Below are 22,417 nucleotides of genomic sequence, written 5' to 3'. Positions count from 1 at the left end.
ACTACTTTTTTTTGTATTCACTTTCAACATCCAAACTTTACTTCCATGAGGAGAAATTCCTCATCTATGCCAAAACCTTCGCAGAGTTCCCAGCGTTTTGGCAGTTTTATTTGCTTCACCTTTTCCATGATTTACTCTTCCATCTCCCTCACATCATATTACAATTACTACAAAATATTTACAAGAATTATCCACATAAATCCTTCCTACATCCATATTAACAGTCATTACACTCATTAACTTCCTTTGCTTACAATTATGTTCATGTTTCTTTAACCTATAAGCAATCACCTACTCTTTTTCTAGTTCTTGCAGCTTCTTTTCAGTGTCATACACCAATACTGAATGATCTGCAGACATCGGCTACGACATACTCCATTCATAATCCCTTTTGTCATCAAACTTTCACCCGCATTTCTGCTTTACATAACTTTCCTCATCGCCTCATTCACAAAAATATTAAAGGGCCATGAAAACTTAACACACTCTTGACTGAGACCAACTTTCATAACAAACCAGTCACTCTCCCATGTGTATATTCTCTCACAAGCATTGCCTTAAAAAAATAAAAAAAAATAAAAAGCTTCTAATCACTCTCAGAAAATTAAATTGAATACTATACATTCTTAAACCACTCCACGCTGAATTTCTACCATTCACTTTTAATCTTCCCCTGTAATCATGTACCCACACAGAGGTTTTTACTTTTACTCTCTTATATCTCTCACAACCTTCCCGTTGCTTGCTTGTTTGCGCAAACATTTTTGTGCAAATACACACTGCTCTTTCCTTGCCAGTTATATTACCTGACTTACACCTACTCATTTTTAGTAAGCAATATTATGACTGTAAGCTTTCAGTAATCTCTTTCTTATACAAAGAAACTGTAATCAGGTAAAAGTGGCTGAGTGGAAGCTGAGCACATGAGTCGACCAGTCAAATCAGTTTAGGTCTGGTATGGTTCACCCATTTTGGACTTTATGCCCATTATTAGGGGGGCGGCGGTGTTCGTGCAATTATTATTTTAACAATTGTTATAACTGGCATCAAATTTACATGTAACTGCTTAGCTCTCAGTTCTTTCAAGACTATTTGTAATTTCTAACTGTAATTGCATTTACTACTGGTTATGGCGAGTTTTGGTCTAGATGACTAAACTTAGCATTTGGTTATCAAGCTCATAGTGCAGTGAAACCCCACATGTCTCTAGTAGGACCATGTAGGCTTCGCTTTGGCTGTACTGTTTTATGTAGGTCTACATCTCCTGCTGTAAGGGTTTCAAACAAAGAAATAAAGATGTCTCACCACTTTTCTATGTTATGATGATCTGTTTTCTCAGGTCTAACTTCAGATAAAAGGATGGAGGTACCGATCATTCCACACACAAGTAGCAATGTCGCTTTGCCGCTGGACGAAGTGACCCTGGCAACTGCACTTAGGGCTGCAAATTATACTACGGCCATTGTTGGTAAGCAGATCCTCCTCTCTCTCTCTCTCTCTCTCTCTCTCTCTCTCTCTCTTAAATTACCAGAGCGGTCGCAGCTATTTCACACGTCAAGTTAGTGAAAGAGTCAAATTTAGTGAGCAGTGTTTCCGAGCCAAAAGAGACTGAACATTCTCCAAAAGACAACATTCTTCGTTGGACTGGTCGGTACCGTTCTCGACTAGCACTCTGCAGGGCCCGAGTTCGAATATCCGGCCGGCCAATGAAGAATTAGAGAAATTTATTTCTGGTGATAGAAATTCATTTCTCGGTATAATGTGGTTCGGATTCCACAATAAGCTGTAGGTCCCATTGCTAATAACCAAGTGGTTATTAGCCACGTAAAATAAGTCTGTTCCATCGGGCCAGTCCTAGGAGAGCTGTTAATCAGCTCAGTGGTCTGGTTAAACTAAGGTATACTTAACTTCTCCAAAAGACTGTACATAATCACGCACATTCACTGACGTGACGGTTATTTAAGAAAACCCTCTTTATGGGATACAGGCTAAAATTTCACGAGAATAGAAATATGAAATTATGAAGTTGCTGAGAACACCCGGTCCTCAAACCTGAAGATTCGCAGATATACAAGCACAGAATTATGTCTTTGCTGTCGACAGGTCGGCTAAAATTTTGACCATGACTAAACCTTCCTTTGATGCAAGAACAATGTCTGGAACGTATTAGTTCATATTTCTAGAGATGGCAAGAATCAACGAAAATTTCTAGAAAATTTATTATGGAATCCAGATTGAACATACATTATGACCTCTCAAAGGAATTGGGTATGGAGACAGCCTGTGGTAATGTTTCAAACTGGTTTTTAAAGTTTATTTTCACTACAAGCGTTTCTAGATTCTGATAAGAACTTTCAACACTAGGGTTTTGGTTATCATGCACTTATCTCCAAAACCCCACATTTGAACCTTTTGTCTACTAAAAAAAAGGTTTTATTATTGAAACGGCAATATCATTACTATTAACTTAAAGAAAAGTCAGGGCCGTTGGAATTATCTTCATATCTTAAGAACAAGGCGGAGGATAGCCAAATTTCAAGATGATTAGTACTATAAAAATCACTAGACCAGTTGCTTAGGAACGACATGCATTCATGACCTCTTTGGGAAAGAAATTAATAAGGGTTTTTTTTCAGACATTGGGTATGAAGAGCCATAACAGGATAAATGAAGCTCATGTTCATCATCAGGATCAACTCCCATATACACAAAATGGAAAAAAAGGCTGCCTTTAGGGAATCCCATGTTCTAGACCAACAATCTCGGGTAGGGTTTTGCCAAAACCAAGCAAAATCCATGACCAGAATTTAGGAATTCCTGTACGATATATATTGTAAGAAGTTCATCAAGAGACCACAGGCTCTTACAAGTCCCAGTTTGCAAACTGAGGAACAGATGACTCCTTCAGCTTAGGCGTTCAGATGTTTTGTCAAGAGACATTCAGGGGCAAGAGCCACCACTCCTATATCTAATTTATGGCGCAACATTACCAATTATTTGTCTAATAACATGTGATAGAAACTGACCGGTCGGCTGCGGATTCTTTAGCAAAGGCTGCTTATAAAAAAATCGAACTTTAGAGCTAAGATAAAGTCAAAAAGGCCTAGTTGATCAACAATAAACCAAAAATCCATGACCAGAATTTATATACCATTATATATTGTAAGAAGTCCAACACAGGCTCTTACTCCATCAGTATCTTCCAGCTTAGTAAAATAAATGATTTTCAGTGAAAATGAAAGTTAAATTTTTCAGATTAGCATTAGGATATCAGGGATGAAACACAAAGATTTTCTGATAGCTCTGCATATTGCTCACTCTGGACAATGACAGTACCATTATTTAAGCAGCCGAGACACCGTTGAGTCTCGGCTAAAACGTGCTGATTTGAGAGTAGCCCATTATTTATGTTCCAGAATTATATGAAAAAGTTATGTTATGGTAAAACTGTATTCTTTTTCAATTGTAGCATAAACTCTCTGAGCCCAGCTCTCCGTTGGGAATAATTGTTTCATGACAAATCAGATCAGTCTCTGTTCCAAAGACGATTAGCCTCTTGTTTCTCTAGCATGGTTCAACAACCGAGAATAATTTCGAGTATCAACTATGCTAGCAAAATGAAACACACAGACAAGTTCAGAAGTGGAAGATCACTCAAAATTCCTGTCTTACAAGATTTACACAAATCAGGAACAACTTCCTCAGTCTCAGTTGGAGGACCATCAGTGCTAGTTTTAACACCAAAGCAACCAGTGAACACTAGATACAAGCAATTATGATATGCTCACAGCCAGATTCAGAAGTATATTTAAAAACAGTATCATCCAAATCTGGATTTAGATAGATGGAACTTAAATAAAAGTTACTTCAGACACAAACTTTAAAAATTTAGATCTCATGGAAACCAAATTCATCAAAGGTCTTTTGAAAAGCAGGGTACTTATTCCACTAAACAGCGTCAGCCCCTTATACCTTATGAATATCATCACATCTAAGAAGTATTGGTTTCTTTAGGCCGATGATAAGTGCCTCATTTGGAAAACCAAAGTTTCTGTGCATGGGAATATATCACGTAGTCTGGAGACAACTAATAGATCACTAATATTACCATATAACTCGTGAATATTACTGTGTAAGTATATCAAACGATATTGTCACCGTCGTGAACACGCGGACATTATAGATCTGAAACTTATGGTATTTTAAATAATGATCTTGAGGCTATAAATCTTTCTTCTTCTTCCTGTTAACATCGTCCAATTTTTCTAAGAGGTTGATTGTTCGTCTTTGCTTTTTCTGCGCTCTTCTCTCCTCGTTTCATACAAACATGGGTGTTCTGTTCTGCGGAAGCTTGATAGGCAAGTTCTTTAAGAACAAAAAGTACTTGTAAAGAACAGCATTATAATTATATTTCACTTTACAAAGTAGCCTATATTTACTTTTGTTGTCATATGATCCAAACCAACATTATTTCAAGCAACAAACAGAAACAACTATATAGGATGCTATTAACTCAGCTTTTATCTTTTTCCTTTTTCAGTTTTAAGATCTAATATTCAGATTTGTCAAGTAGCATTTCCTACTTTCCTACTTATTTCGTCGCCAGGTAAATGGCATCTCGGAATGCATTGCAGCCTATTCGGTGTGTCCTGTCCTGGACCTCTTCTCTACGGATTCCAGACCTTCTATGGAATTCCAGTGAGCCTCTTTTATCAGTTTGGAGAATCCCATCCTTTCTGGAAGTTTCCAATCTCAGATACAAAGTACCAGGTAGGAACAATGCGATAACCGAGAAAGGGTTTGGCGTTATAATTAGAGCTAAGATTCCTGTAGAACAAGTATTAAGTTTTTATTGATAACGTAGTGGGCCAACATAGTAGCCGCTGTCTTTTTCGTACTGAACAGTAATAGATTATACCAAAAACGCCATGTTTTAGGTTTTTTTATCACCTAAAAGCACCATTTTCTATGATGCAATGTTAACTAGATGAAAGATTTTTTAAATATTTTTTTTAGAAAGAAATGCGCTATAAACAGCTTTTATCAGAGGAGTTTTAAAAAAAAAAAAAAGAATACTTACTTCCAAAGGGAAAAACTGCCCAGAGATTAATGATTTCAGAAGGAAATTTTCTAAAAAAAAAAAAAAAAAAAGTCTGTATTTTGACTGTACCATTTCTTCACTAAATGTCTAAAAATTGCAAAAACTTTCTTGACCTCACATTTTCATGGAGAAAAGCATACCTTTTTATCTTTTAAAAGGTATGCACGTTCTTCGTAAATGTTGGGCTATTTCTACTGAAAACTGACGTTGGTGAAAGAATTTAACCCAAAACGAACATTCATCACTATTTTTTTTTTTATGAAAGTGTTCGCGATTCTATCCAAACATTGCAACACTTACGACTAACGATTTGAAAAAAATAAGCTTCATAATATAATTTATGATCTCATTTATTAATGTTTGTTATGTATTGCACATTGCAACTGAACCTCGTATAGATTTCGGACCTTTTGTTACACTGAAAATATACTACATTGGCCTAAGACATCAATGCTGTGTAGCACTCGGGTCAATGGAAGGAAAATCCACAATAATATGCAATGTCCAGAAAGCTAAGTATTTAGTAAGCTTTCGTTAGCTACTGCTAACTTGACCAAACTAAAACCAAAAATACTATGAAGAATGAAGGTATGTACTGATAACATTAGCAGAAGCTTACGATTTATATACATTTCTAGAAATTGCATATCAATGTGGATTTTCCTCCCATACCACATTAGGTTTATTTCATGAGGCATTTAAGCTTTGGTAACATTCACCGTTAGAATATCTGAAGGATATTATATTTTTTTCAGCCTTTATGCGATAGGAAACTTTAATTAACATCCGGTATTGAGCCTAATGTCTTTCACCTCACACGTCTCGACTGTCGACCTAACCGCGCAACGTCTCCTCGCTGCTGGGAGAAAGGGCGCTGGTGACTGGTACAATACATGTACATACGCTGCCGGGGTCTAAGCGATGACAGGCAGGGCAGCCAGTCGAGACTACAAAGTCTACCCCAAAGCCAAATCAAAGTCCTTCAAAAAGAAGGCATCGTGCTTACCCCATACAAACGGGGGAAAAAGCACGTTAAAAGAAGAAGATTAAGCCTAATGTCTTTCATTTAACCTATAGGCGCTGGTCGCAACTTGGCTGCTGTGTGTCGTCAGCGTGTTCCTCGGAAGGAAAAGATTCAGCTGGAACCTCTCCACCTTCATCCTTCTTCTCGTTCTCACCGACGCGATCTTCTTCGTCGTCTGGTTCTTCGCCACTCACGTCGGTCCGAGGAAAGGAACCTTTTGGGGGGTAAGGTATAGCCTAGCAGGCCGGGTACTGATTCAGACATGAAGAAGGACATGGAGGGAGGGAGACAATTCTGGGCTTGACAGTGTAGAGGTTTTTGGGGGCTTTGAAGGCTTGGCCTTATCCAAGGGCAATGAGGAAAGTGGGAACCTCAAGGAACTGAAATTAAATCAGTATATAGGAAAGACTGTATAAAATAGGTTACACGGATGACAGAATACGAAAAAAAGAGAAGCAGAAAACATTCGTTGAAGATATAGAAATAGACAGCTAAGGATTTATGAACGTGAAAACACCACGAGGGCGAAAATTACACCTTAGGTGTTTATATTATTTTTTCTTTTCCTACCCTGTGTTCTTTCTTTTGCTTCCGTAGTTCCATAACCCACATTTCACCCTTTTACTTAGTTATTTTCTTTTCCTCTTGCTTTTCCTCGTGTAAACAGGCCTTGTATGCCCTGATCAATTACTGGAATAACACTTAACACCTCACACTCCTGTCCATTCCCCAACTTCTAATTGACTTTCTAACATCCTCTACCGGCACTCCAATAGGTTCTCTAGTATGAACTAACCTCTTCCGTTCTTCCATCAGTCAGATCTCTCTCTCTCTCTCTCTCTCTCTCTCTCTCTCTCTTCTATCGGCCACATTCAAAAGCACTTAAAAATATTTATTTCACAGGCTCTTCGGTATAACTTTTCTCTCCTTCAAGTATTTGGTCGAATTAAGCACTAAATTTTTGTCTTCTATCTCTCACTTCCTCCTTTGCTACCTTATTCATTTCTTGTGTAGCTTTGGATGTTCTCCTCTTGAGACAGTGATAATAAGGAATATTAATTCTACGTTATACCCTTTCAGGTATCATCGTGGCTTCATGTGAAGGCAAACTCACTGATCATGAGGCAGGACAAGGTAGTCGAAAGCCCCATAAAACTGGAGGGCCTCTCGCAGCGCCTCGCGGAGGAGTCGAGGTTGTTCTTGAAGGCTCATGCCAAGGACGACGCCCCTTTCTTCCTGTTCCACTCTCTCGCTCATGTTCACACGCCCATGTTCACCGCCCCCCATATGAAAGGCGTTAGCAAACACGGAAGGTAAAAACGACGCAGGATCCTATTTCCACTGATATGTATAAAATGACCTCATACGCTTTCTCTTCACTTGATATTTGTTTTCAACTCCAGGTTTGGGAAAGATTTAGGCATTCATTTGTCCATCCCGTCACAGCAAGAGATGGTGAACTGATAATAATAATTGTCATGATATTGTTGTTGCTAGGAGATCAAGCCAGGAACACAAGCTTGACACTACCCAAAACCTTCCTGCAAATAGGTTACTATCTTCTGAAATCATCCCTTAAATTGTGAATAAACATTAACCAGTAGCATACACATACATGCATAGACACACAGATAATATACACATACATATATATATATATATATATATATATATATATATATATATATATATATATATATAAACAGAAACTTTTAAGCAACAAGAAAGAGTCGTCTTTGTCAGTACAATGTCCAGAGGAGTTCCATTCATGGTAGAAACTAGCAGGGATTTGTTGCGCATAACTGACAGAACTTCTGTTCCAAAAAACGTTATGGAAAGGAGTGGATAGCTTGTCCAAAGTAGACTTTTTCACTCATTTTGCAAGAGATACTGTAAATACCGGCTGACAAATTCTTCTTATTTACAGTAGGTATAATTTGATGATAGCAGTTCTGGTGATTTCCGGATGGTTAAAAATGTATGAATTTTTCTTACGTAATGTTAAGAGGCATTTTTAATACTCTCTGCATACGATAACCCTATTTTCTCGGGCCAAAAGAAGCAGCAACTTCATGTTCGATCGGTAGGGGAGGAGAACCAAGTGTTTATCGTACTTTCCAACTTTATTGATTTCAAAAAATAAGCTACCAGCTAATATCCACATAAAAGGGACAGTAGGCTGGATAACTGGGACAAACGTCTGTCTATCGTGGGGGTACGTGTTTGAATTTGAGTTATAACCTTTCTAACGTGAAAAATTTTGTCTTGGTTTGTCAAGAGGTTCAGAGATAGCGACAAACATACAAACATTCATTTTTATTATATATGTACAGTATATATATATAATATATATATATATATATATATATATATATATATATATATATGTGTGTGTGTGTGTGTTTGTGTGCAAACACTCATGTAACAAGTCAGTCAGGCTATTACCTTTCAAAGCAAGCCCTCACGAATGAAATGCCCAAATGTAAAAAAAAAACAGAAGTAGAATGGAAAAAAAATTATACATATAAAGATAAAGCAACAAAAGTAAATATACATATAATGACACCATTCAGTAAAACTCAAGCATTGTATGTAATTAATGAATTTAAAATGGCACTCCAGTCTCTTTTGAACTCTTGAGTATCATCATTAGTGACACTGAATTACAGACACTGTTACTATAAGTGTGAGATTAGGACAAGAAAACATGAACAAGAAAAGAAATAAAATTCGAATTTGGAAATCTATAGGGAGTTAAAAAAATGAATGAAGAAACTTGGTATGACAACTTAGTAAGGACAATGTTCATAAGTAGAGCTCGATGTCTTTCAAGGTTAGTCACACAGCAGCTCGTGGGTACAACCTTTAAAATTATCAATGAAAGTTTTGTGTAAAAAGTCTGAGGATATCTTACGGTGGAGGTGTAAATCATGAGACAGAATGACACCAGTTTACAGCCAAGGAGATTTTGCCACTAATAAAGAAGGCTGCAGGGAAACAATTACAATCTACCACAACTTCTAGAGAACCTTATTCCCTCAAAGAAAAACTAAGGATTTAATAAAATAAGAATATGGAGAGAGGGACCTCATATAATGCCATCCCTTTTAAAGAGGCCGAGCTCAGTTTCTGTCTGTGAGAAGCACAGAAATCCAATAAACGTTATGCAAATTTACACCAGGAACCTGTGGATACTCAAACCAGCCTAATTTTTTGCTCCACAGAGACCAAGGCGCAATCTTTCAGTACCTCACTGAAAATATAGATCGTCAGTTGGAAATAGAAAAGCCCCATGAAGGAATCAAAATCATTCACAGAGAGTAATGGTAATTTTATTTTTGTCAGAAATACCACAACTTACTTTACGAATTAAGTGCAGTTGTACACTGCCTTCAAAACACAGACCATCAAATTGTTAGTGGACAATGACGCCAAGAAAGAAACAAAGAGGCTATACCTACGTCAAAGAGGAACAATAGAGTGAGAAAATGTATTTAAAGTAGATTGAATGATAATATTGGAGGCAAAACGTGGCCTATCTAATCAAATATGCAATGTGAGGGAGAGAGAGAGAGAGAGATAGGAATCATAAACCTCAAAATACAGTTCATTAACTTGGCCTACCAGACAATAAAAGAACTACATTTTTGATGAATAAACTACTTTGTTATTCACAAGCTGTGTCAGAAATCTCCTTTATCTGCTTCTCCTCCCACTTCTGTGTGGGGTCGATGTTTCTGACAGCTTTCCTCCACCTGGCTCGGTCATACACACTGTCCTGTAACAATGTGAATGAATGTTAATGAAAATCTTTAACATCCGTCCACTTTCTCTCTCTCTCTCTCTCTCTCTCTCTCTCCCACCCGGCGCCTCCATCTGCACCACTCGTCCTATATACGTTTCCTCCCTTCTCATCACACGGCCATACGACTGGTGTGAGGCTTCAAGAAAAGTCAGGAGTGAAAGACAGATTCTTTATTATGTTGTTGTTTCAGATTTAGCTGGCCTTGTGCCGGCACGGGCTCTTGCTCCTAGAGCAGCCCGTAAACTCTTTATTATGTTGATGTTGTTGTTGTTGTTGTTGTTGTTGTTTCAGATTTAGCTGGCCTTGTGCCAGCACGGGCTCTTGCTCTGAGAGCAGCCCGTCACTCTATGTTGATGATGAGTCTGAGATGGGTAGGTTAGATGAAAACTTTATTATGATGCATGAAAGTTATTTTGGTGGGGGACTTTATTATTCTCGACAGGTGTTTATAAGACAAAAAGCGGACGGAACGGTAGCGGGCGACCCAAGGCCACCCGCTGCGTCCATACATGATTTGTGTATTCTGGCAAGCATAAAAATACGTACAACATTTGTTACATGGCATATAAAAGGTAGATATACGTATCGGCAGAAAGGCCGTACAATGATGCATAAGATGACGTACACAAAGAATCTGAAATAAAGACAGGTAAAAAACATGACGTGATTAATGTACTTCTGAAAAGAGAAACACAAGGAAAGAGAGGCGCGATTTGTCGCCCTTACACTGGTTTCTTCTCTTGTGTTCTCTTGCCCGGCCGTGTTTCAGCTCCATATATCAATGCTGGTCTCACTAATCAAGTTGTGTCTGAAATGAACCTATGGTAACCAGTAGTACCTCGCTGAAAAATCCTTGGGAACAGAGGAAACGATGTTGTCTGAGTCAAAGAGTAATTGAATGTACTTACTTATGTAAATGGAGTTTAAGATTTTCCTGTAAGTGTTTACTCAAAACAGAAATTACAAAAGAAAACTTGAAAATATTGCAGTTTACATATATTACATTATACAAGAAAAACTCGCTTTGTAAAAAAAATAAAGCGCACTATCTGAATGGTCTGAGCACAAAATGCCTTCTTCTTTCAGGTACGGAGACAATGTAGAAGAAATGGATGAAAGCATTGGAGTGCTCTTAGATTCACTGAAAGAGTTTGGCCTCGAGGATAACACCATCGTTTACTTCACCTCAGATCATGGAGCAGCAATAAGTTCTAAAGATTCTCGTGGACAGCGCATCGGTGGCCACAACGGACTGTTCAAAGGTGATTTGCTCCAAACAAATGTTTGGGGGACGAATGAAAGCGGTTAATCTGTATAATGGGTTTGTGAATAAGTGAAATGGATGGTTGTACCATAAGAAAAAGGTTGAGTCACGGAATGTGTGAAGCAAGGAAGGTGTCAGTGTCCCTGTTATAGAAGGGAGAATAGTCAATAGGAGCCTAACTTGAGATAAATGAAGGTACTGTTTTGGTAAAAATGAAGTGTGGCCGTTGAATGCAAATGAGTCATTAGCAGTCTTGATGTAGTGTTGGCAAAGTACTTATGGCCTTCGAATGGCTAAAATGCTGAATAATGTAGAGGTCACTATAAGATGCGGTAGGGAAAGGAAAGCAGTTATTTTATACAGTATGCTACATATAGATGGAATGTAACCACTGGAAGGGATTATGAATGATGTTTTGTTTCTAATCTTGTGATGAATGAAGATTACTAGAAGCCCATCTCACTGAATCACCTGGTTTATAAGCAGTCTTAAGAGAGTCTGGCCCTTCTGACCTGGTCATTTTTGACTCATGACGACGAGTCCAGACTTTTCTTTTTGCATGGAAAAGCACTACTACACAGTCACAGATTTACTGCTGTTAATACAGATTGAATTTCTCATACGAAAATCACTGGTCTCTCACCTTATCTCACAATTCTTTTGTTTTTCAAATATCGTGATCTCAAGAGTCCTATTTGTCAAACAGGGTTCTACTAAATTTTATGCTTATTTTGTTAGCACCAAGCTCAGGTGTTCATTTCGTGTTAGCATATGCTGATAAACAATCTCGTGATGTTTTACTGCTCTCACATTCTCAGTCATATCTGGGAACGTAAATAGAAAGTACACTGAGTTATATGGTGTTCATATAACTTTAAGTGTTACATTCATCTTTAACACCTTTATTCTATTTCCCGTCCTGCTTGGGAAAAATGACTCCTTCCGACCATTCCCTCTATTCCAGTCAAACAGCCTTCTATTGAATTTTTGTCAAAAAGATTATATTACATAGCGCCTAGAGCCCTGGACTTCAGATCATTTTAGGCCCATAGAGGCCTGTGCTCAGTTTCGAATTACTTCAGGTGCCTTAATATATCCATAAATGTATACTTCTGCTCTCTGTTACTTTTTCTACACAGGTAGCTGAAAAAATATCTCACAGCTAATATAGCACCCATGTAAGAGTTTTTGTGTCAAAAAGTTTGTGCATTAGAGTTTAATTTTCAAAAAAATAATGAAGGTGTATTGCCTAATGTCACATTCTTTCTATAAGAAATGGTGGCCAAAGTCTGAATTTTTAATGAGTTATGATGTCAGACTTCCTTTAAGAGCCTCGATGGCCAAGTCGGTTAGAGGTCTGTGGCGCGGGTTCAAATCCGCAGCTCGACCGGTCAGAGAGGCGGACACTTTGCTATCCGCGTAGACACCCCAGGATTATGTATGTAATCAATGGATAGGTTTGCTTAAAAGCAAATGGGTGTTACAGACTAATACACACACAAACATAGCCACTCCAACATCTAAAAACATAACAGACACCTCACACGTCTCGACTGTCGACCTAACCGCGTAAAAGCTTCTCGCTGCTGGGAGAAAGGGCGCTGGTGACTGGTACAATACATGTACATATGCTACCAGGGTCTAAGCAATGACAGGCAGGGTAGCCGATCGAGACTACGGTCTACCCCAAAGCCAAATCAAAGTCCTTCAAAAAGAGGGCATCGTGCTAACCCCATATATATGGGAAAAAAAGCACGTTAAAAGAAGAAGAATGTCAGGCTTTCTTTAAATTTCTTGAAATAGCTGTGCAATACAGACGTAATGGAATATCTGCATAAGTATGAAAGCGAAAAGATAGGTGAAAGGTTAACACTGGGGTTAGCAAGACAATGGATTTTATTAATTTCATTATTATTACATACGCTATGGTGGGTTAACTAGGTAGTTCTCAATAAAACGGTTCTCTCTCATGATTCATAGTCACCAAATTTGACTTACAAATTATTTTTTTTATATGTACAGTATATGCAATGTGGATGCATTTCATTGCTTTTGTCAGTCTTACTGAAGAAACTTTAGGTATTTTCTTTAAAAGATAAGCTTATCTCAGAGCATAGAGACATTATGAATTCCCGTGCACAACACAGGTACTGTACAGTCACTCAAAAATGTTTTGCAACATGTTCCAGAAGTTTTCGTTCACCTAACAGTAATTTGTTCTTTTGATATTTACAAGGAAATGCAATTTTCTTATTCGACTATGGTTATTAATCATACGGTTAACAATATAAAAAAGAATAGTGAGTGAAAAATTCATATTACGAAAAATGACGAAACATTTTGAAAAATCTCACTTCAGATGATTGGGCAAAAGAGTCAAAGAAGAAAGTATATTTCGAATCCAGATAAAAGCTTATTGACTAATAAAGTAATACTGAATAATCATCCATGAAATTATATATAAATAAAGAAAGAAAGAATTCAACCATTATTGTTGTCAAAAACAAAAATGAAAAAATCTCGTAACGTCGTATGTTATCGTGTGACTCCACATTCGGGCAGGAAAATTAAACTAAACTGTCTCGTTACTTTCACCGATTAGATGGGCAACAGACTGCCGCACCACAATCATTACCTTGCATAAGACTAATGTCTCTATTGTAGATATTGCTCGGCAGCTTAGCGTAAATAAAACAACCATGTATAGTGGAATAAAACAACAGAGAGAACGAAGAAATATGATAAATTCATTGTAAAAAGTGGAGGACGACCCCATTGTTGCACTACTGTTAAAGATCATCATCGGATGATCACTTAAGGAGCTCAAACCATCCGTAACAGGCTACATGAGACCAAAATATTATTTCATCATACTCCTGCCAAGAAACACTTCATATCAGCGAAACACAAAGAATAGAGGCTAGGGTTTGCGTTATAATATAATCCAGTGGCCGATGATTTCTGTAAGAATCATCTTTGCGAACAGGAGGAGACATTCTCCACTGATGAGCATGGTAGTCTTCTTCACTGCTGGCGTTTAGCATTAACTAAATTAATGTTGAACTTCTTGCTAATTTTAATTCTTTAGAAACTTAGATAATAAGAAATACAAAAATATGCGTTATATATTCGGTTAACTTCAAAGAGGCATCAAAATGATAGGCCTAAGTAGCAATGAAAGAAATGAGAAATAACACATGATAACGGCATTAATATATATATATATATATATATATATATATATATATATATGTGTGTGTGTGTGTGTTTGTGTGTGTGTGTGTGTGTATGTGTGCGTAGCGCCCATGATTATATTCTATGTATTACAAAACATACGTGAAATCTGTTGGTCTAGTTCAGTATATTTTATATTAAGTTTCACTAGTTCACAATATACATAGGATTAGTCATTCAAAATTTGATTAATAATAATGTGCAAGCAAATCTTTACAAAAGTCGTATTTGTTGATGTTAATAAGACTAATAGTTCAGCTTATAACAGTCGTAGGCCTATGTCTACAAAGTTCACACATATGAAGGAGATAAAACCACGATAGTGATGGCAGTTGGAGATGAAAATATTAAAATATAAGAACAGCGATGACCTCTGAGGTATTATAGTAACATCCTTTTATTAAGTAAAGTATGACAACAGTAAGCAGTATCAGAAAAAGCCCTGTTTAAGGGAAACTGCAGGTAATTTCTCGGACCCACCACTATAGTGTTCAGTTGTTTCACTCGCTTACAACTGAGTTGCCAAATAGCGCCAGCTATTATAAGCTGTTGTCCGAAAACTTTTGAAGTATGTTGCAAAACTTTTTTGAGTGATTGTACACTGGTTTTACTTATTTTAGCCTCTAGTGAACGACATCTGAATATTATCTACGAGAAGCGCAATAGAGGCAATGCAAATATATGAAATATATAAGCGGCCGATATTTTCAAGTTATTTCGTCTGAATTGCAACTATATTATCTCTACACCAAATCTGATGATTACTGAATGAAACAATGCTTGTGTTCTGAAGGACTCAGTACTCAAAGAGGCTCCCCATCACTTGAAATAACTGGTCTGGTCATCTCAAATTCCTTCATTTCAATTTCCGGACCTATCTTCTTCCTAGGAGGCAAACTTCAAGGTAGCAGTGAGGGAGGGATTCGAGTGGTTGGGATCTACCGCTGGCCACGACATCTACCTGCTGGAAGGGTTGTAAACACACCAACTTCCCTTTTAGATCTCTTGCCCACAGTCTTAGAGCTAGCTCAGTTACCGCCAGTGCAGGAGCTTGTGCCCCACGCTGCTAACAAGGTGCGTTCTAAATGTCCCGAAGTGTGATCTAATGATTGAATTATTTGATATGATTATTTCTGAAGGTTTTGTTGTCAGCGTCCATCTTCTCTTCATCATTGTGTGTCATGTGTGTGATTTTGTTCACCAGAGAGGTATTTCTGATCTTGTAGCATCATTTTGAACCAGCCCAGTTAATAGGGTCGTTCCCGGAAGAAACGAAATATGATCTGGGTCTAAATATGAATCTAGTTCAAAACTGAGTTCTGAAATTTTCAGGATACAGAAATTTCCATTTTTTCCTCTTACGTTACAACTTGGCAACTTCTTATGAGCACTGAGTAAAAGATTGTATAATAATAAAAGGTTCTAGGAACAATATGCCTTTTGTCAGCAAGAAAATAATTAAATGAAAATTTTGTATTGTTTGCACGGGTAAAATTTCCCACCTATACGGGCATTAGCAAATCTTTCCTTCACGGTCTAGATTTTTAAAGGAATTTAGAGACAAGTACCTGTTCTCTGAAGTGTCTAAAAGTAAATAGATGAATAAAAAATAAACACAGCAGCTGTATTTAAATATTATTAATATTTCTGAAATAATAACAATACTAATTCAGTGTTGATTGTTGGAAAATCTATATGTTCTTTATTTTTTCTAAATAATAAAGGGTTGTCCCATCCAAATATGTAGGCTCTATGGCCTGCTATCCGTTGCTCCTTCCACACCCAGTCCAGGCTCCATTATCTCTCCCTCAGCCCTGTTCCCCAGCCAACCCTACTTTCTTCAGCAGGATCTCTTCGCACTGCATCCATGTTATATCTCTAGTCTTACATTCTGACCTCCTTTGAAGGAACTTGATGGGAGAAGTATTGCCGATCTGTTGCTGGAAGGCGACAAGACCCCTCCGAGAGAGAGGATCATGATCCACCACTGTGCTCAGGATATCAGAGCCATTAGGCTGACCAGAGGTTAGTTGTAAGATTATCAAAGATACCTCCAACATCTAAGCATAGGAGTGCAGTATTTACATTCGTTTGATGTTGTATTTTAGGAAATAATTATCTTTCACCTTAAAATATTTGCTAAAAAACATCCAAACCAGCCCCACATAACGAGTGGCTCTAGAAGAGCATGAGAAAATAAATCAATCAAATAATATTACTTACCTTTAACAAGAAGTGAGTTCATCTAATACGCCGGAATTGCAGTCTGATTCTGCTCCTGACTTCTGACAGGACAAGGTTTGTTAGGCCAGTTCGTTAACCAAAACAGAAATCGACGTCATTCGAAATGTATTGTAGTCTAAGACTGTGTTGGAGAATTTACTTTAGATTATAATGCAGATTTTAAAACCAATACAATGGAGACTTCTTTAATCCGTACCAAACAAGTCCAAGGAAAATTAGCATAGATCTGCGAAATTTCTTTGAATGTTTTGCTATTGGTTCAAGGAAAACTTTCTGAACCGACTGGGGTGCTTTCTTCTGAAACCTAGTAATATGAGCTTTATTTTATTCATAGATCTTTAACTGCATTCTCTGCATAAGATAATTTCCGAATTTCTTATTAGTCACTTTCTACTGGTAACTAAAGAATGCACACAAATCGTTGGAAATATTAAAATGATTTCAGTCAAATAATTTTAATGTTTCCAATATGGTAATTTCTCTATTACGTTTTCTCTGGCACTTAACTTCCTAACGATGATTGACTTTATTTCAAAAGTTCTTTTGGGTCGTGAGCACGGATGGTAATAAGAAATGAAACAACTGTTTAATGTTAACTTCTCATACTTTATGTAAAGCACTTTTCTCCTCGTGAATTTTTCTGTTAGGTATTACAAGTCTTCCACGAAGAATGCCTACACACACACACACACACACACACACACACACACACACACACACACACACATATATATATATATATATATATATATATATATATATATATATATATATATATATATATATATATATGAGTTGTGTATGTGTATATATATATATATATATATATACGTATATATATATATATATATATATATGAGTTGTAACTAACTTTATGACGAGAATTAAACTATGATATGCAATATGAAAACAATATATGGCCACGAGAAAAGTGAAACAATGGAATGTGAGATCTTTCACTTTACTGTACGGCATTCTCAAGCAAACTAAATAATAATGAAAATAAAAACAACAAAAAGGTTCAGTTTTTTAGTTTTTTTTAACTTAATAACAAAGGAGTATACAACTATTCAAGGCGTACAATGGCCATCACATCTGAGGCTGATTTTTAGAAAAGGTACAGCTCCCTGTCTCGGTGATCGTGAGTTCGTTTCTAATGGAAAATCTCTAAACAAACGTTTGGTATGGCACTGAGTAACCTTCTATTACAAGTTCTCTCAAATTTATTTGTGGAGCGTTTTGGAAGAACGGTATATTCCTGAGGTCCCGTTCTGCACAAGATATGTAAAGGACATTTGAAAGACAAATTAAACAGATTAAACACAATGCGTAATTATCGTTTATGTTCTCCTTGTTAATTCAATAATCGGTTAATCGAGCACAGCTCTTCCTCTCCTCAGGGTCAGCTTCGAATGGAAAGACTTTTTTATGCATAAAATGGTTCTATACTCCTTTGATTTCGGTTGATTGTCGTAATATCACATCTGAAAAAATATATCTTGATTTAGAAAATTAACGATGAATGTTCGTTTCTGGATATATATATATATATATATATATATATATATATATATATATATATATATATATATATATATATATATATATATATACATATATGTGTATATATATGTATGTGTGTGTGTGTGAATATGTATCTGTCTTTCAAATCTTTGAAATAAGACCTTCTACTCTTCCAGGGAACCACGTTTACAAGATGCACCTTGGAAAGGTGAAATGGCATAAAGGAAGCTCTCAGTGTGGATGGGGACCAACAGCTCAATGCTTGTGTTACGGAGACAAGTACCACGAAGACATTTCTCATAAACCGGAGCTGTATGACCTTTCGTTTGACCCCTACGAAGATTTCCCAATTAGTCCTTTGTCAGATGAGTAAGTATTCTGGTCTCGTAATGAAGTCTACGCCAAGAACTCTAGTCCGTATGTGGTCAGGTCTGGTACTGATGAGGAGAGGATTCTAATCGCTTCCAAGCTCACAGAGGCCGTTTCTATTACATACAAAAAAATAAGCTGACATTTTTGTTCATGCAAACCTAGAAAAAAAAGTAAAAAATGCGCCGAAGTTTCTTAGGCGCAATCGAGTTTTCTGTAGAGCGTATATTGCTGTATGAATCTCTCAGCCACGGCCCAGTGGTGGCCTGTGTTATCGGCATCTACAGCAGTGCCAGATGCATGATCATAGCTAACTTTAACCTTAAATAAAAAAAAAAACTACTGAGGCCACAGGGCTGCAATTCGGTATGCTTGATGATTGGAGGTGGGTGATCAACATACCAATTTGCAGCCCTCTAGCCTCAGCAGTGTTTTAGACCTGAGGACGGACAGTAAAAGAGCGGACGGACAGACAAATAGCTTCCCAATAGTTTTATTTTACGGAAAACTAAAAACGAGGCTGGAATTGTCATGTCAATCCGCAGATGAGGGTTTATTTTGGTTCATGAAATTCCATATGGGATGAGTTTAACAGACCCACCGAAATTTACATGTTTGTAAAAAAAAAAACAAAACTAAGACTGGAAAGTGGTTAGTCAGAGGATTAGTAATTCAAGAAGTAGCAGTGTGAAGGCCAGCGGGAATATTATGAAGGGAGGGCAGAAATGAAGACCTAGACCAGTGGTTATTGATCTTTTCATTACCACGCCCCCTCTAAGAGGTGGTCCTTCCTCCAAAACCGCAGCCCCCCCTTGCATCTATGAGTAAAATTCCTCCCAGATTTAAAGGAAAATAAAAAAAAAGGAGAAAGAAAAGGGGCTTTTATTCTTTTGGGGATGAATTAGTGACAGACTTGACACTGCTTCTTAGCGACTCTTGTAAGAGAATAACGAATATAGTTAGATAATTTATTTATTTTTGCTCTAGGGCTCGCGCCCCCTTGGAAATTGCTGACGGCCCCCTATGTGGGGCGCGGCCCCCAGGCTGAGAACCACTGACCTAGACCAACGAGGATTTGCAAAACAGTAAAAAGTGGAGGAAACCCTTTACGTCTAAGTTATGTTGTAACAAAACTGATATAAAACATTATTGATGATGATGATGATGGTGACTAAAAAACCATTTCAAATTCTTTAGAAAGTCAGAATATATCTAACATGAAATTTACTTTTAGTTTTACACGTTAAATGTTGGGAGGTGGTACTAATTCTCATTGTAACCTAACAAGTGCCAAGATGCACGGGATTTGTCGTATTTTTTAGTACTAATCGTCTTTCGCTGTTAGTAGGAGGTATTTTTTCTGCACAGAACCTGATAAATTCCCTAACAGGCTGTATATTTATGATTACAGCAGCAATATAATTAACAGAGTCCTCTCCTTGAAGAATCCTGCCTATGTAAATGGCAGAAAAGAACCTTAAAAAAATGACGGAAAGAAAAAGATAAAATGGAAAAAACCAAGCAGATGAAAATTTCAAATAAAATAAAATATACTAATACAACCACACCTGAAATGCATGCAATGTAATAACATATGCATCACTAGTATTCCATAAGAATAATTCTCAGAGGCAACAAGGAACCATTTTCACTAGTAATCAATTCCGTCTTTGCAGTTATAAAATGTTCCTTGAGTTACCCGACTTACATTTGTTCTGCCTTGTCAGATTTGCGAGTGTTCATGAAAATTCAGTACTAAATGAGGATCAACACTTGGTCCTTCACTGTTTATCACGATATTGGAGGAGGCAATAAAAGACTGAAGTTCCCTGAACACTACAGAGTCACAGTGAATGCCTGGATAAAAGCATGGAACGAAATTAGCACAGCCGTATCCAGATCCAATAGGATTTCCATTCGTTTGTCTTACGCAGTAAGACTATCATTCACCTTGTTGATATGGATACTTGAATGGGAGTACAATATTTTGGCCATATATAGTATAGAGAGAGAGAGAGAGAGAGAGAGAGAGAGAGAGAGAGAGAGAGAGAGAGAGAGAGAGAGAGAGAGAGAGATCCATCAGCAGGAGAAAATATTACTTGGCGGGTCCTGAGTTCACTGTGCCCGCGATCGTGCCGTACCCGGGGTTGCCCGTGGTTTGCCAGGTCCCTGGAGCCGTTTTTGTTGCCGATAGCTCACGTGCCCGTTCCCGCTGTCGGGAGTTGGTAGGCCTACGGATTTCATATCGTGTTTATTACTGGATAAGAGAATTCAGTATATTACATAGACATCGATAATCGGCAGTAATTTTGGTAAACAGGTCTACAGGTGATTAAAAATGTAATTCTCTCTCCTCCAACCTTCATGCAAGCTCCATATATCACTTATTATTTTAAAAAGGTCCCTTCTTATCATGTTAACTTATAAATGATGGTAAAAAATAGGCCTACCAGTTTTCGTTGCAGCATGATAAACCAATTTTTAATTGCCAAAGGCTGGTAAAGAAGGTTAGTTTTTCTTCTCATTTTTTTTTCAGTTATTAATGTTGGTAAGTGGTACAAGTTCTAAGAGTTTTCCCGATGAAAGATTTTCTCCCGGAGTTTTCCCACTGTTTTAAGTAAACCCTTTTCCAGGTACAAGGAAATCGTCAGTTACTTGCAGCAATATCTGAAGGAGTGGAGGGCATCTGTTTACTACCCACCTTCTCCAATGAGCGTTCTTAAACAATCAATGTGGAGGCCATTCTACCAACCTATTTGTTGGTCCTGCTAAGAAAAGCTTCCAGCTTTGGGATGCCTCATGTACGCGGTCTATTTCCCTCCGTGGATATTAACTACACTACGTCTGGATGGTACATATTGATTATTTCAATCATTCATATTCTTGATTATTTCACACTGGAGAAATGAGGAGAGAGGAAACCCTATGCAGAAAAGCATCTAGTCAAGAGTTTCTGTAACATTCATTATTTCAGTTACTGGCTTAATGCTTGGAACTTGTTTAATAAATGATCAAATTATAAGGTTATTGTTTTACATATAAATTACTCTCCAACTCATACAAGTCGAGGTAGAAGACAACCGAACAAATCTTTTAAACCAGAGTCCAGAAACGCAACGAGAGAGATAAAACAAGAGAAGAAGCCATCCCGTATCTTTGAACAGGTGAGAGTTTTATTATATTATATCATATTATATTATATTATATTAGAGTTCAAATTATGTTAACGAAAACAGTGTTATGAGCTGGCTGCTTCCATCAGTGCTACCTAAACATTTAATTTCACCAAAATCATTTAATGTCCATCTCATTCTATTTAAAGGCTTCTTCAGTATGCATTTCTATCTTCATATTTGTTGCAGTATGCAAGATGTACACCCTAATCTTTTTTTTTTATTTAATGTGACAGAAGGCATGCGTATGTGCGTGTGTACATATGTGTGAGCTGTGTTCCGTTTTACTTTTTGCTCAAATAACCAATTTCTATCTTCATACTTGTTGCAAAAGATGTACACCCTAATTGTTTTCTATCTTCATACTTGTTGCAGTATGCAAGATGTACACCCTTTTAATGTGACAGAAGGCATGCGTATGTGCGTGTGTACATATGTGTGAGCTGTGTTCCGTTTTACTTTTTGCTCAAATAACCATGCATTTCTATCTTCATACTTGTTGCAGTATGCAAGATGTTTCTTTTTTTTTTATTTAATGTGACAGAAGGCATGCGTATGTGCGTGTGTACATATGTGTGAGCTGTGTTCCGTTTTACTTTTTGCTCAAATAACCATGCATTTCTATCTTCATACTTGTTGCAGTATGCAAGATGTACACCCTAATCTTTTTTTTTTTATT

General features: G+C 37.2%; 1 protein-coding gene across 1 annotated transcript in view; it reads left to right on the top strand.

The window, feature by feature from the left end:
• LOC136830880 (arylsulfatase F-like) overlaps positions 1–21,587 on the top strand; it is a 29,220-nt gene extending 7,633 nt beyond the window's left edge. Inside the window, exons 4-12 of the mRNA XM_067090854.1 lie at positions 1,340–1,468; positions 4,607–4,770; positions 6,179–6,349; positions 7,206–7,438; positions 11,017–11,192; positions 15,318–15,502; positions 16,336–16,453; positions 18,373–18,565; positions 21,199–21,587. Coding sequence (XP_066946955.1) covers positions 1,340–1,468; positions 4,607–4,770; positions 6,179–6,349; positions 7,206–7,438; positions 11,017–11,192; positions 15,318–15,502; positions 16,336–16,453; positions 18,373–18,565; positions 21,199–21,337 — 1,508 coding nt within the window. The 3' untranslated portion in view covers positions 21,338–21,587. The remainder of the gene's footprint in view (positions 1–1,339; positions 1,469–4,606; positions 4,771–6,178; positions 6,350–7,205; positions 7,439–11,016; positions 11,193–15,317; positions 15,503–16,335; positions 16,454–18,372; positions 18,566–21,198) is intronic.
• Positions 21,588–22,417: the final 830 nt, after the last annotated feature.

The sequence above is a fragment of the Macrobrachium rosenbergii genome, chromosome 4 (genome assembly GCF_040412425.1).
Source record: "Macrobrachium rosenbergii isolate ZJJX-2024 chromosome 4, ASM4041242v1, whole genome shotgun sequence".
Classification (NCBI taxonomy): Eukaryota; Metazoa; Arthropoda; class Malacostraca; order Decapoda; family Palaemonidae; genus Macrobrachium; species Macrobrachium rosenbergii.
The sequence above is the reverse complement of the archived record's forward strand: the minus strand, read 5'-3'. Positions and strand labels throughout refer to the sequence as shown.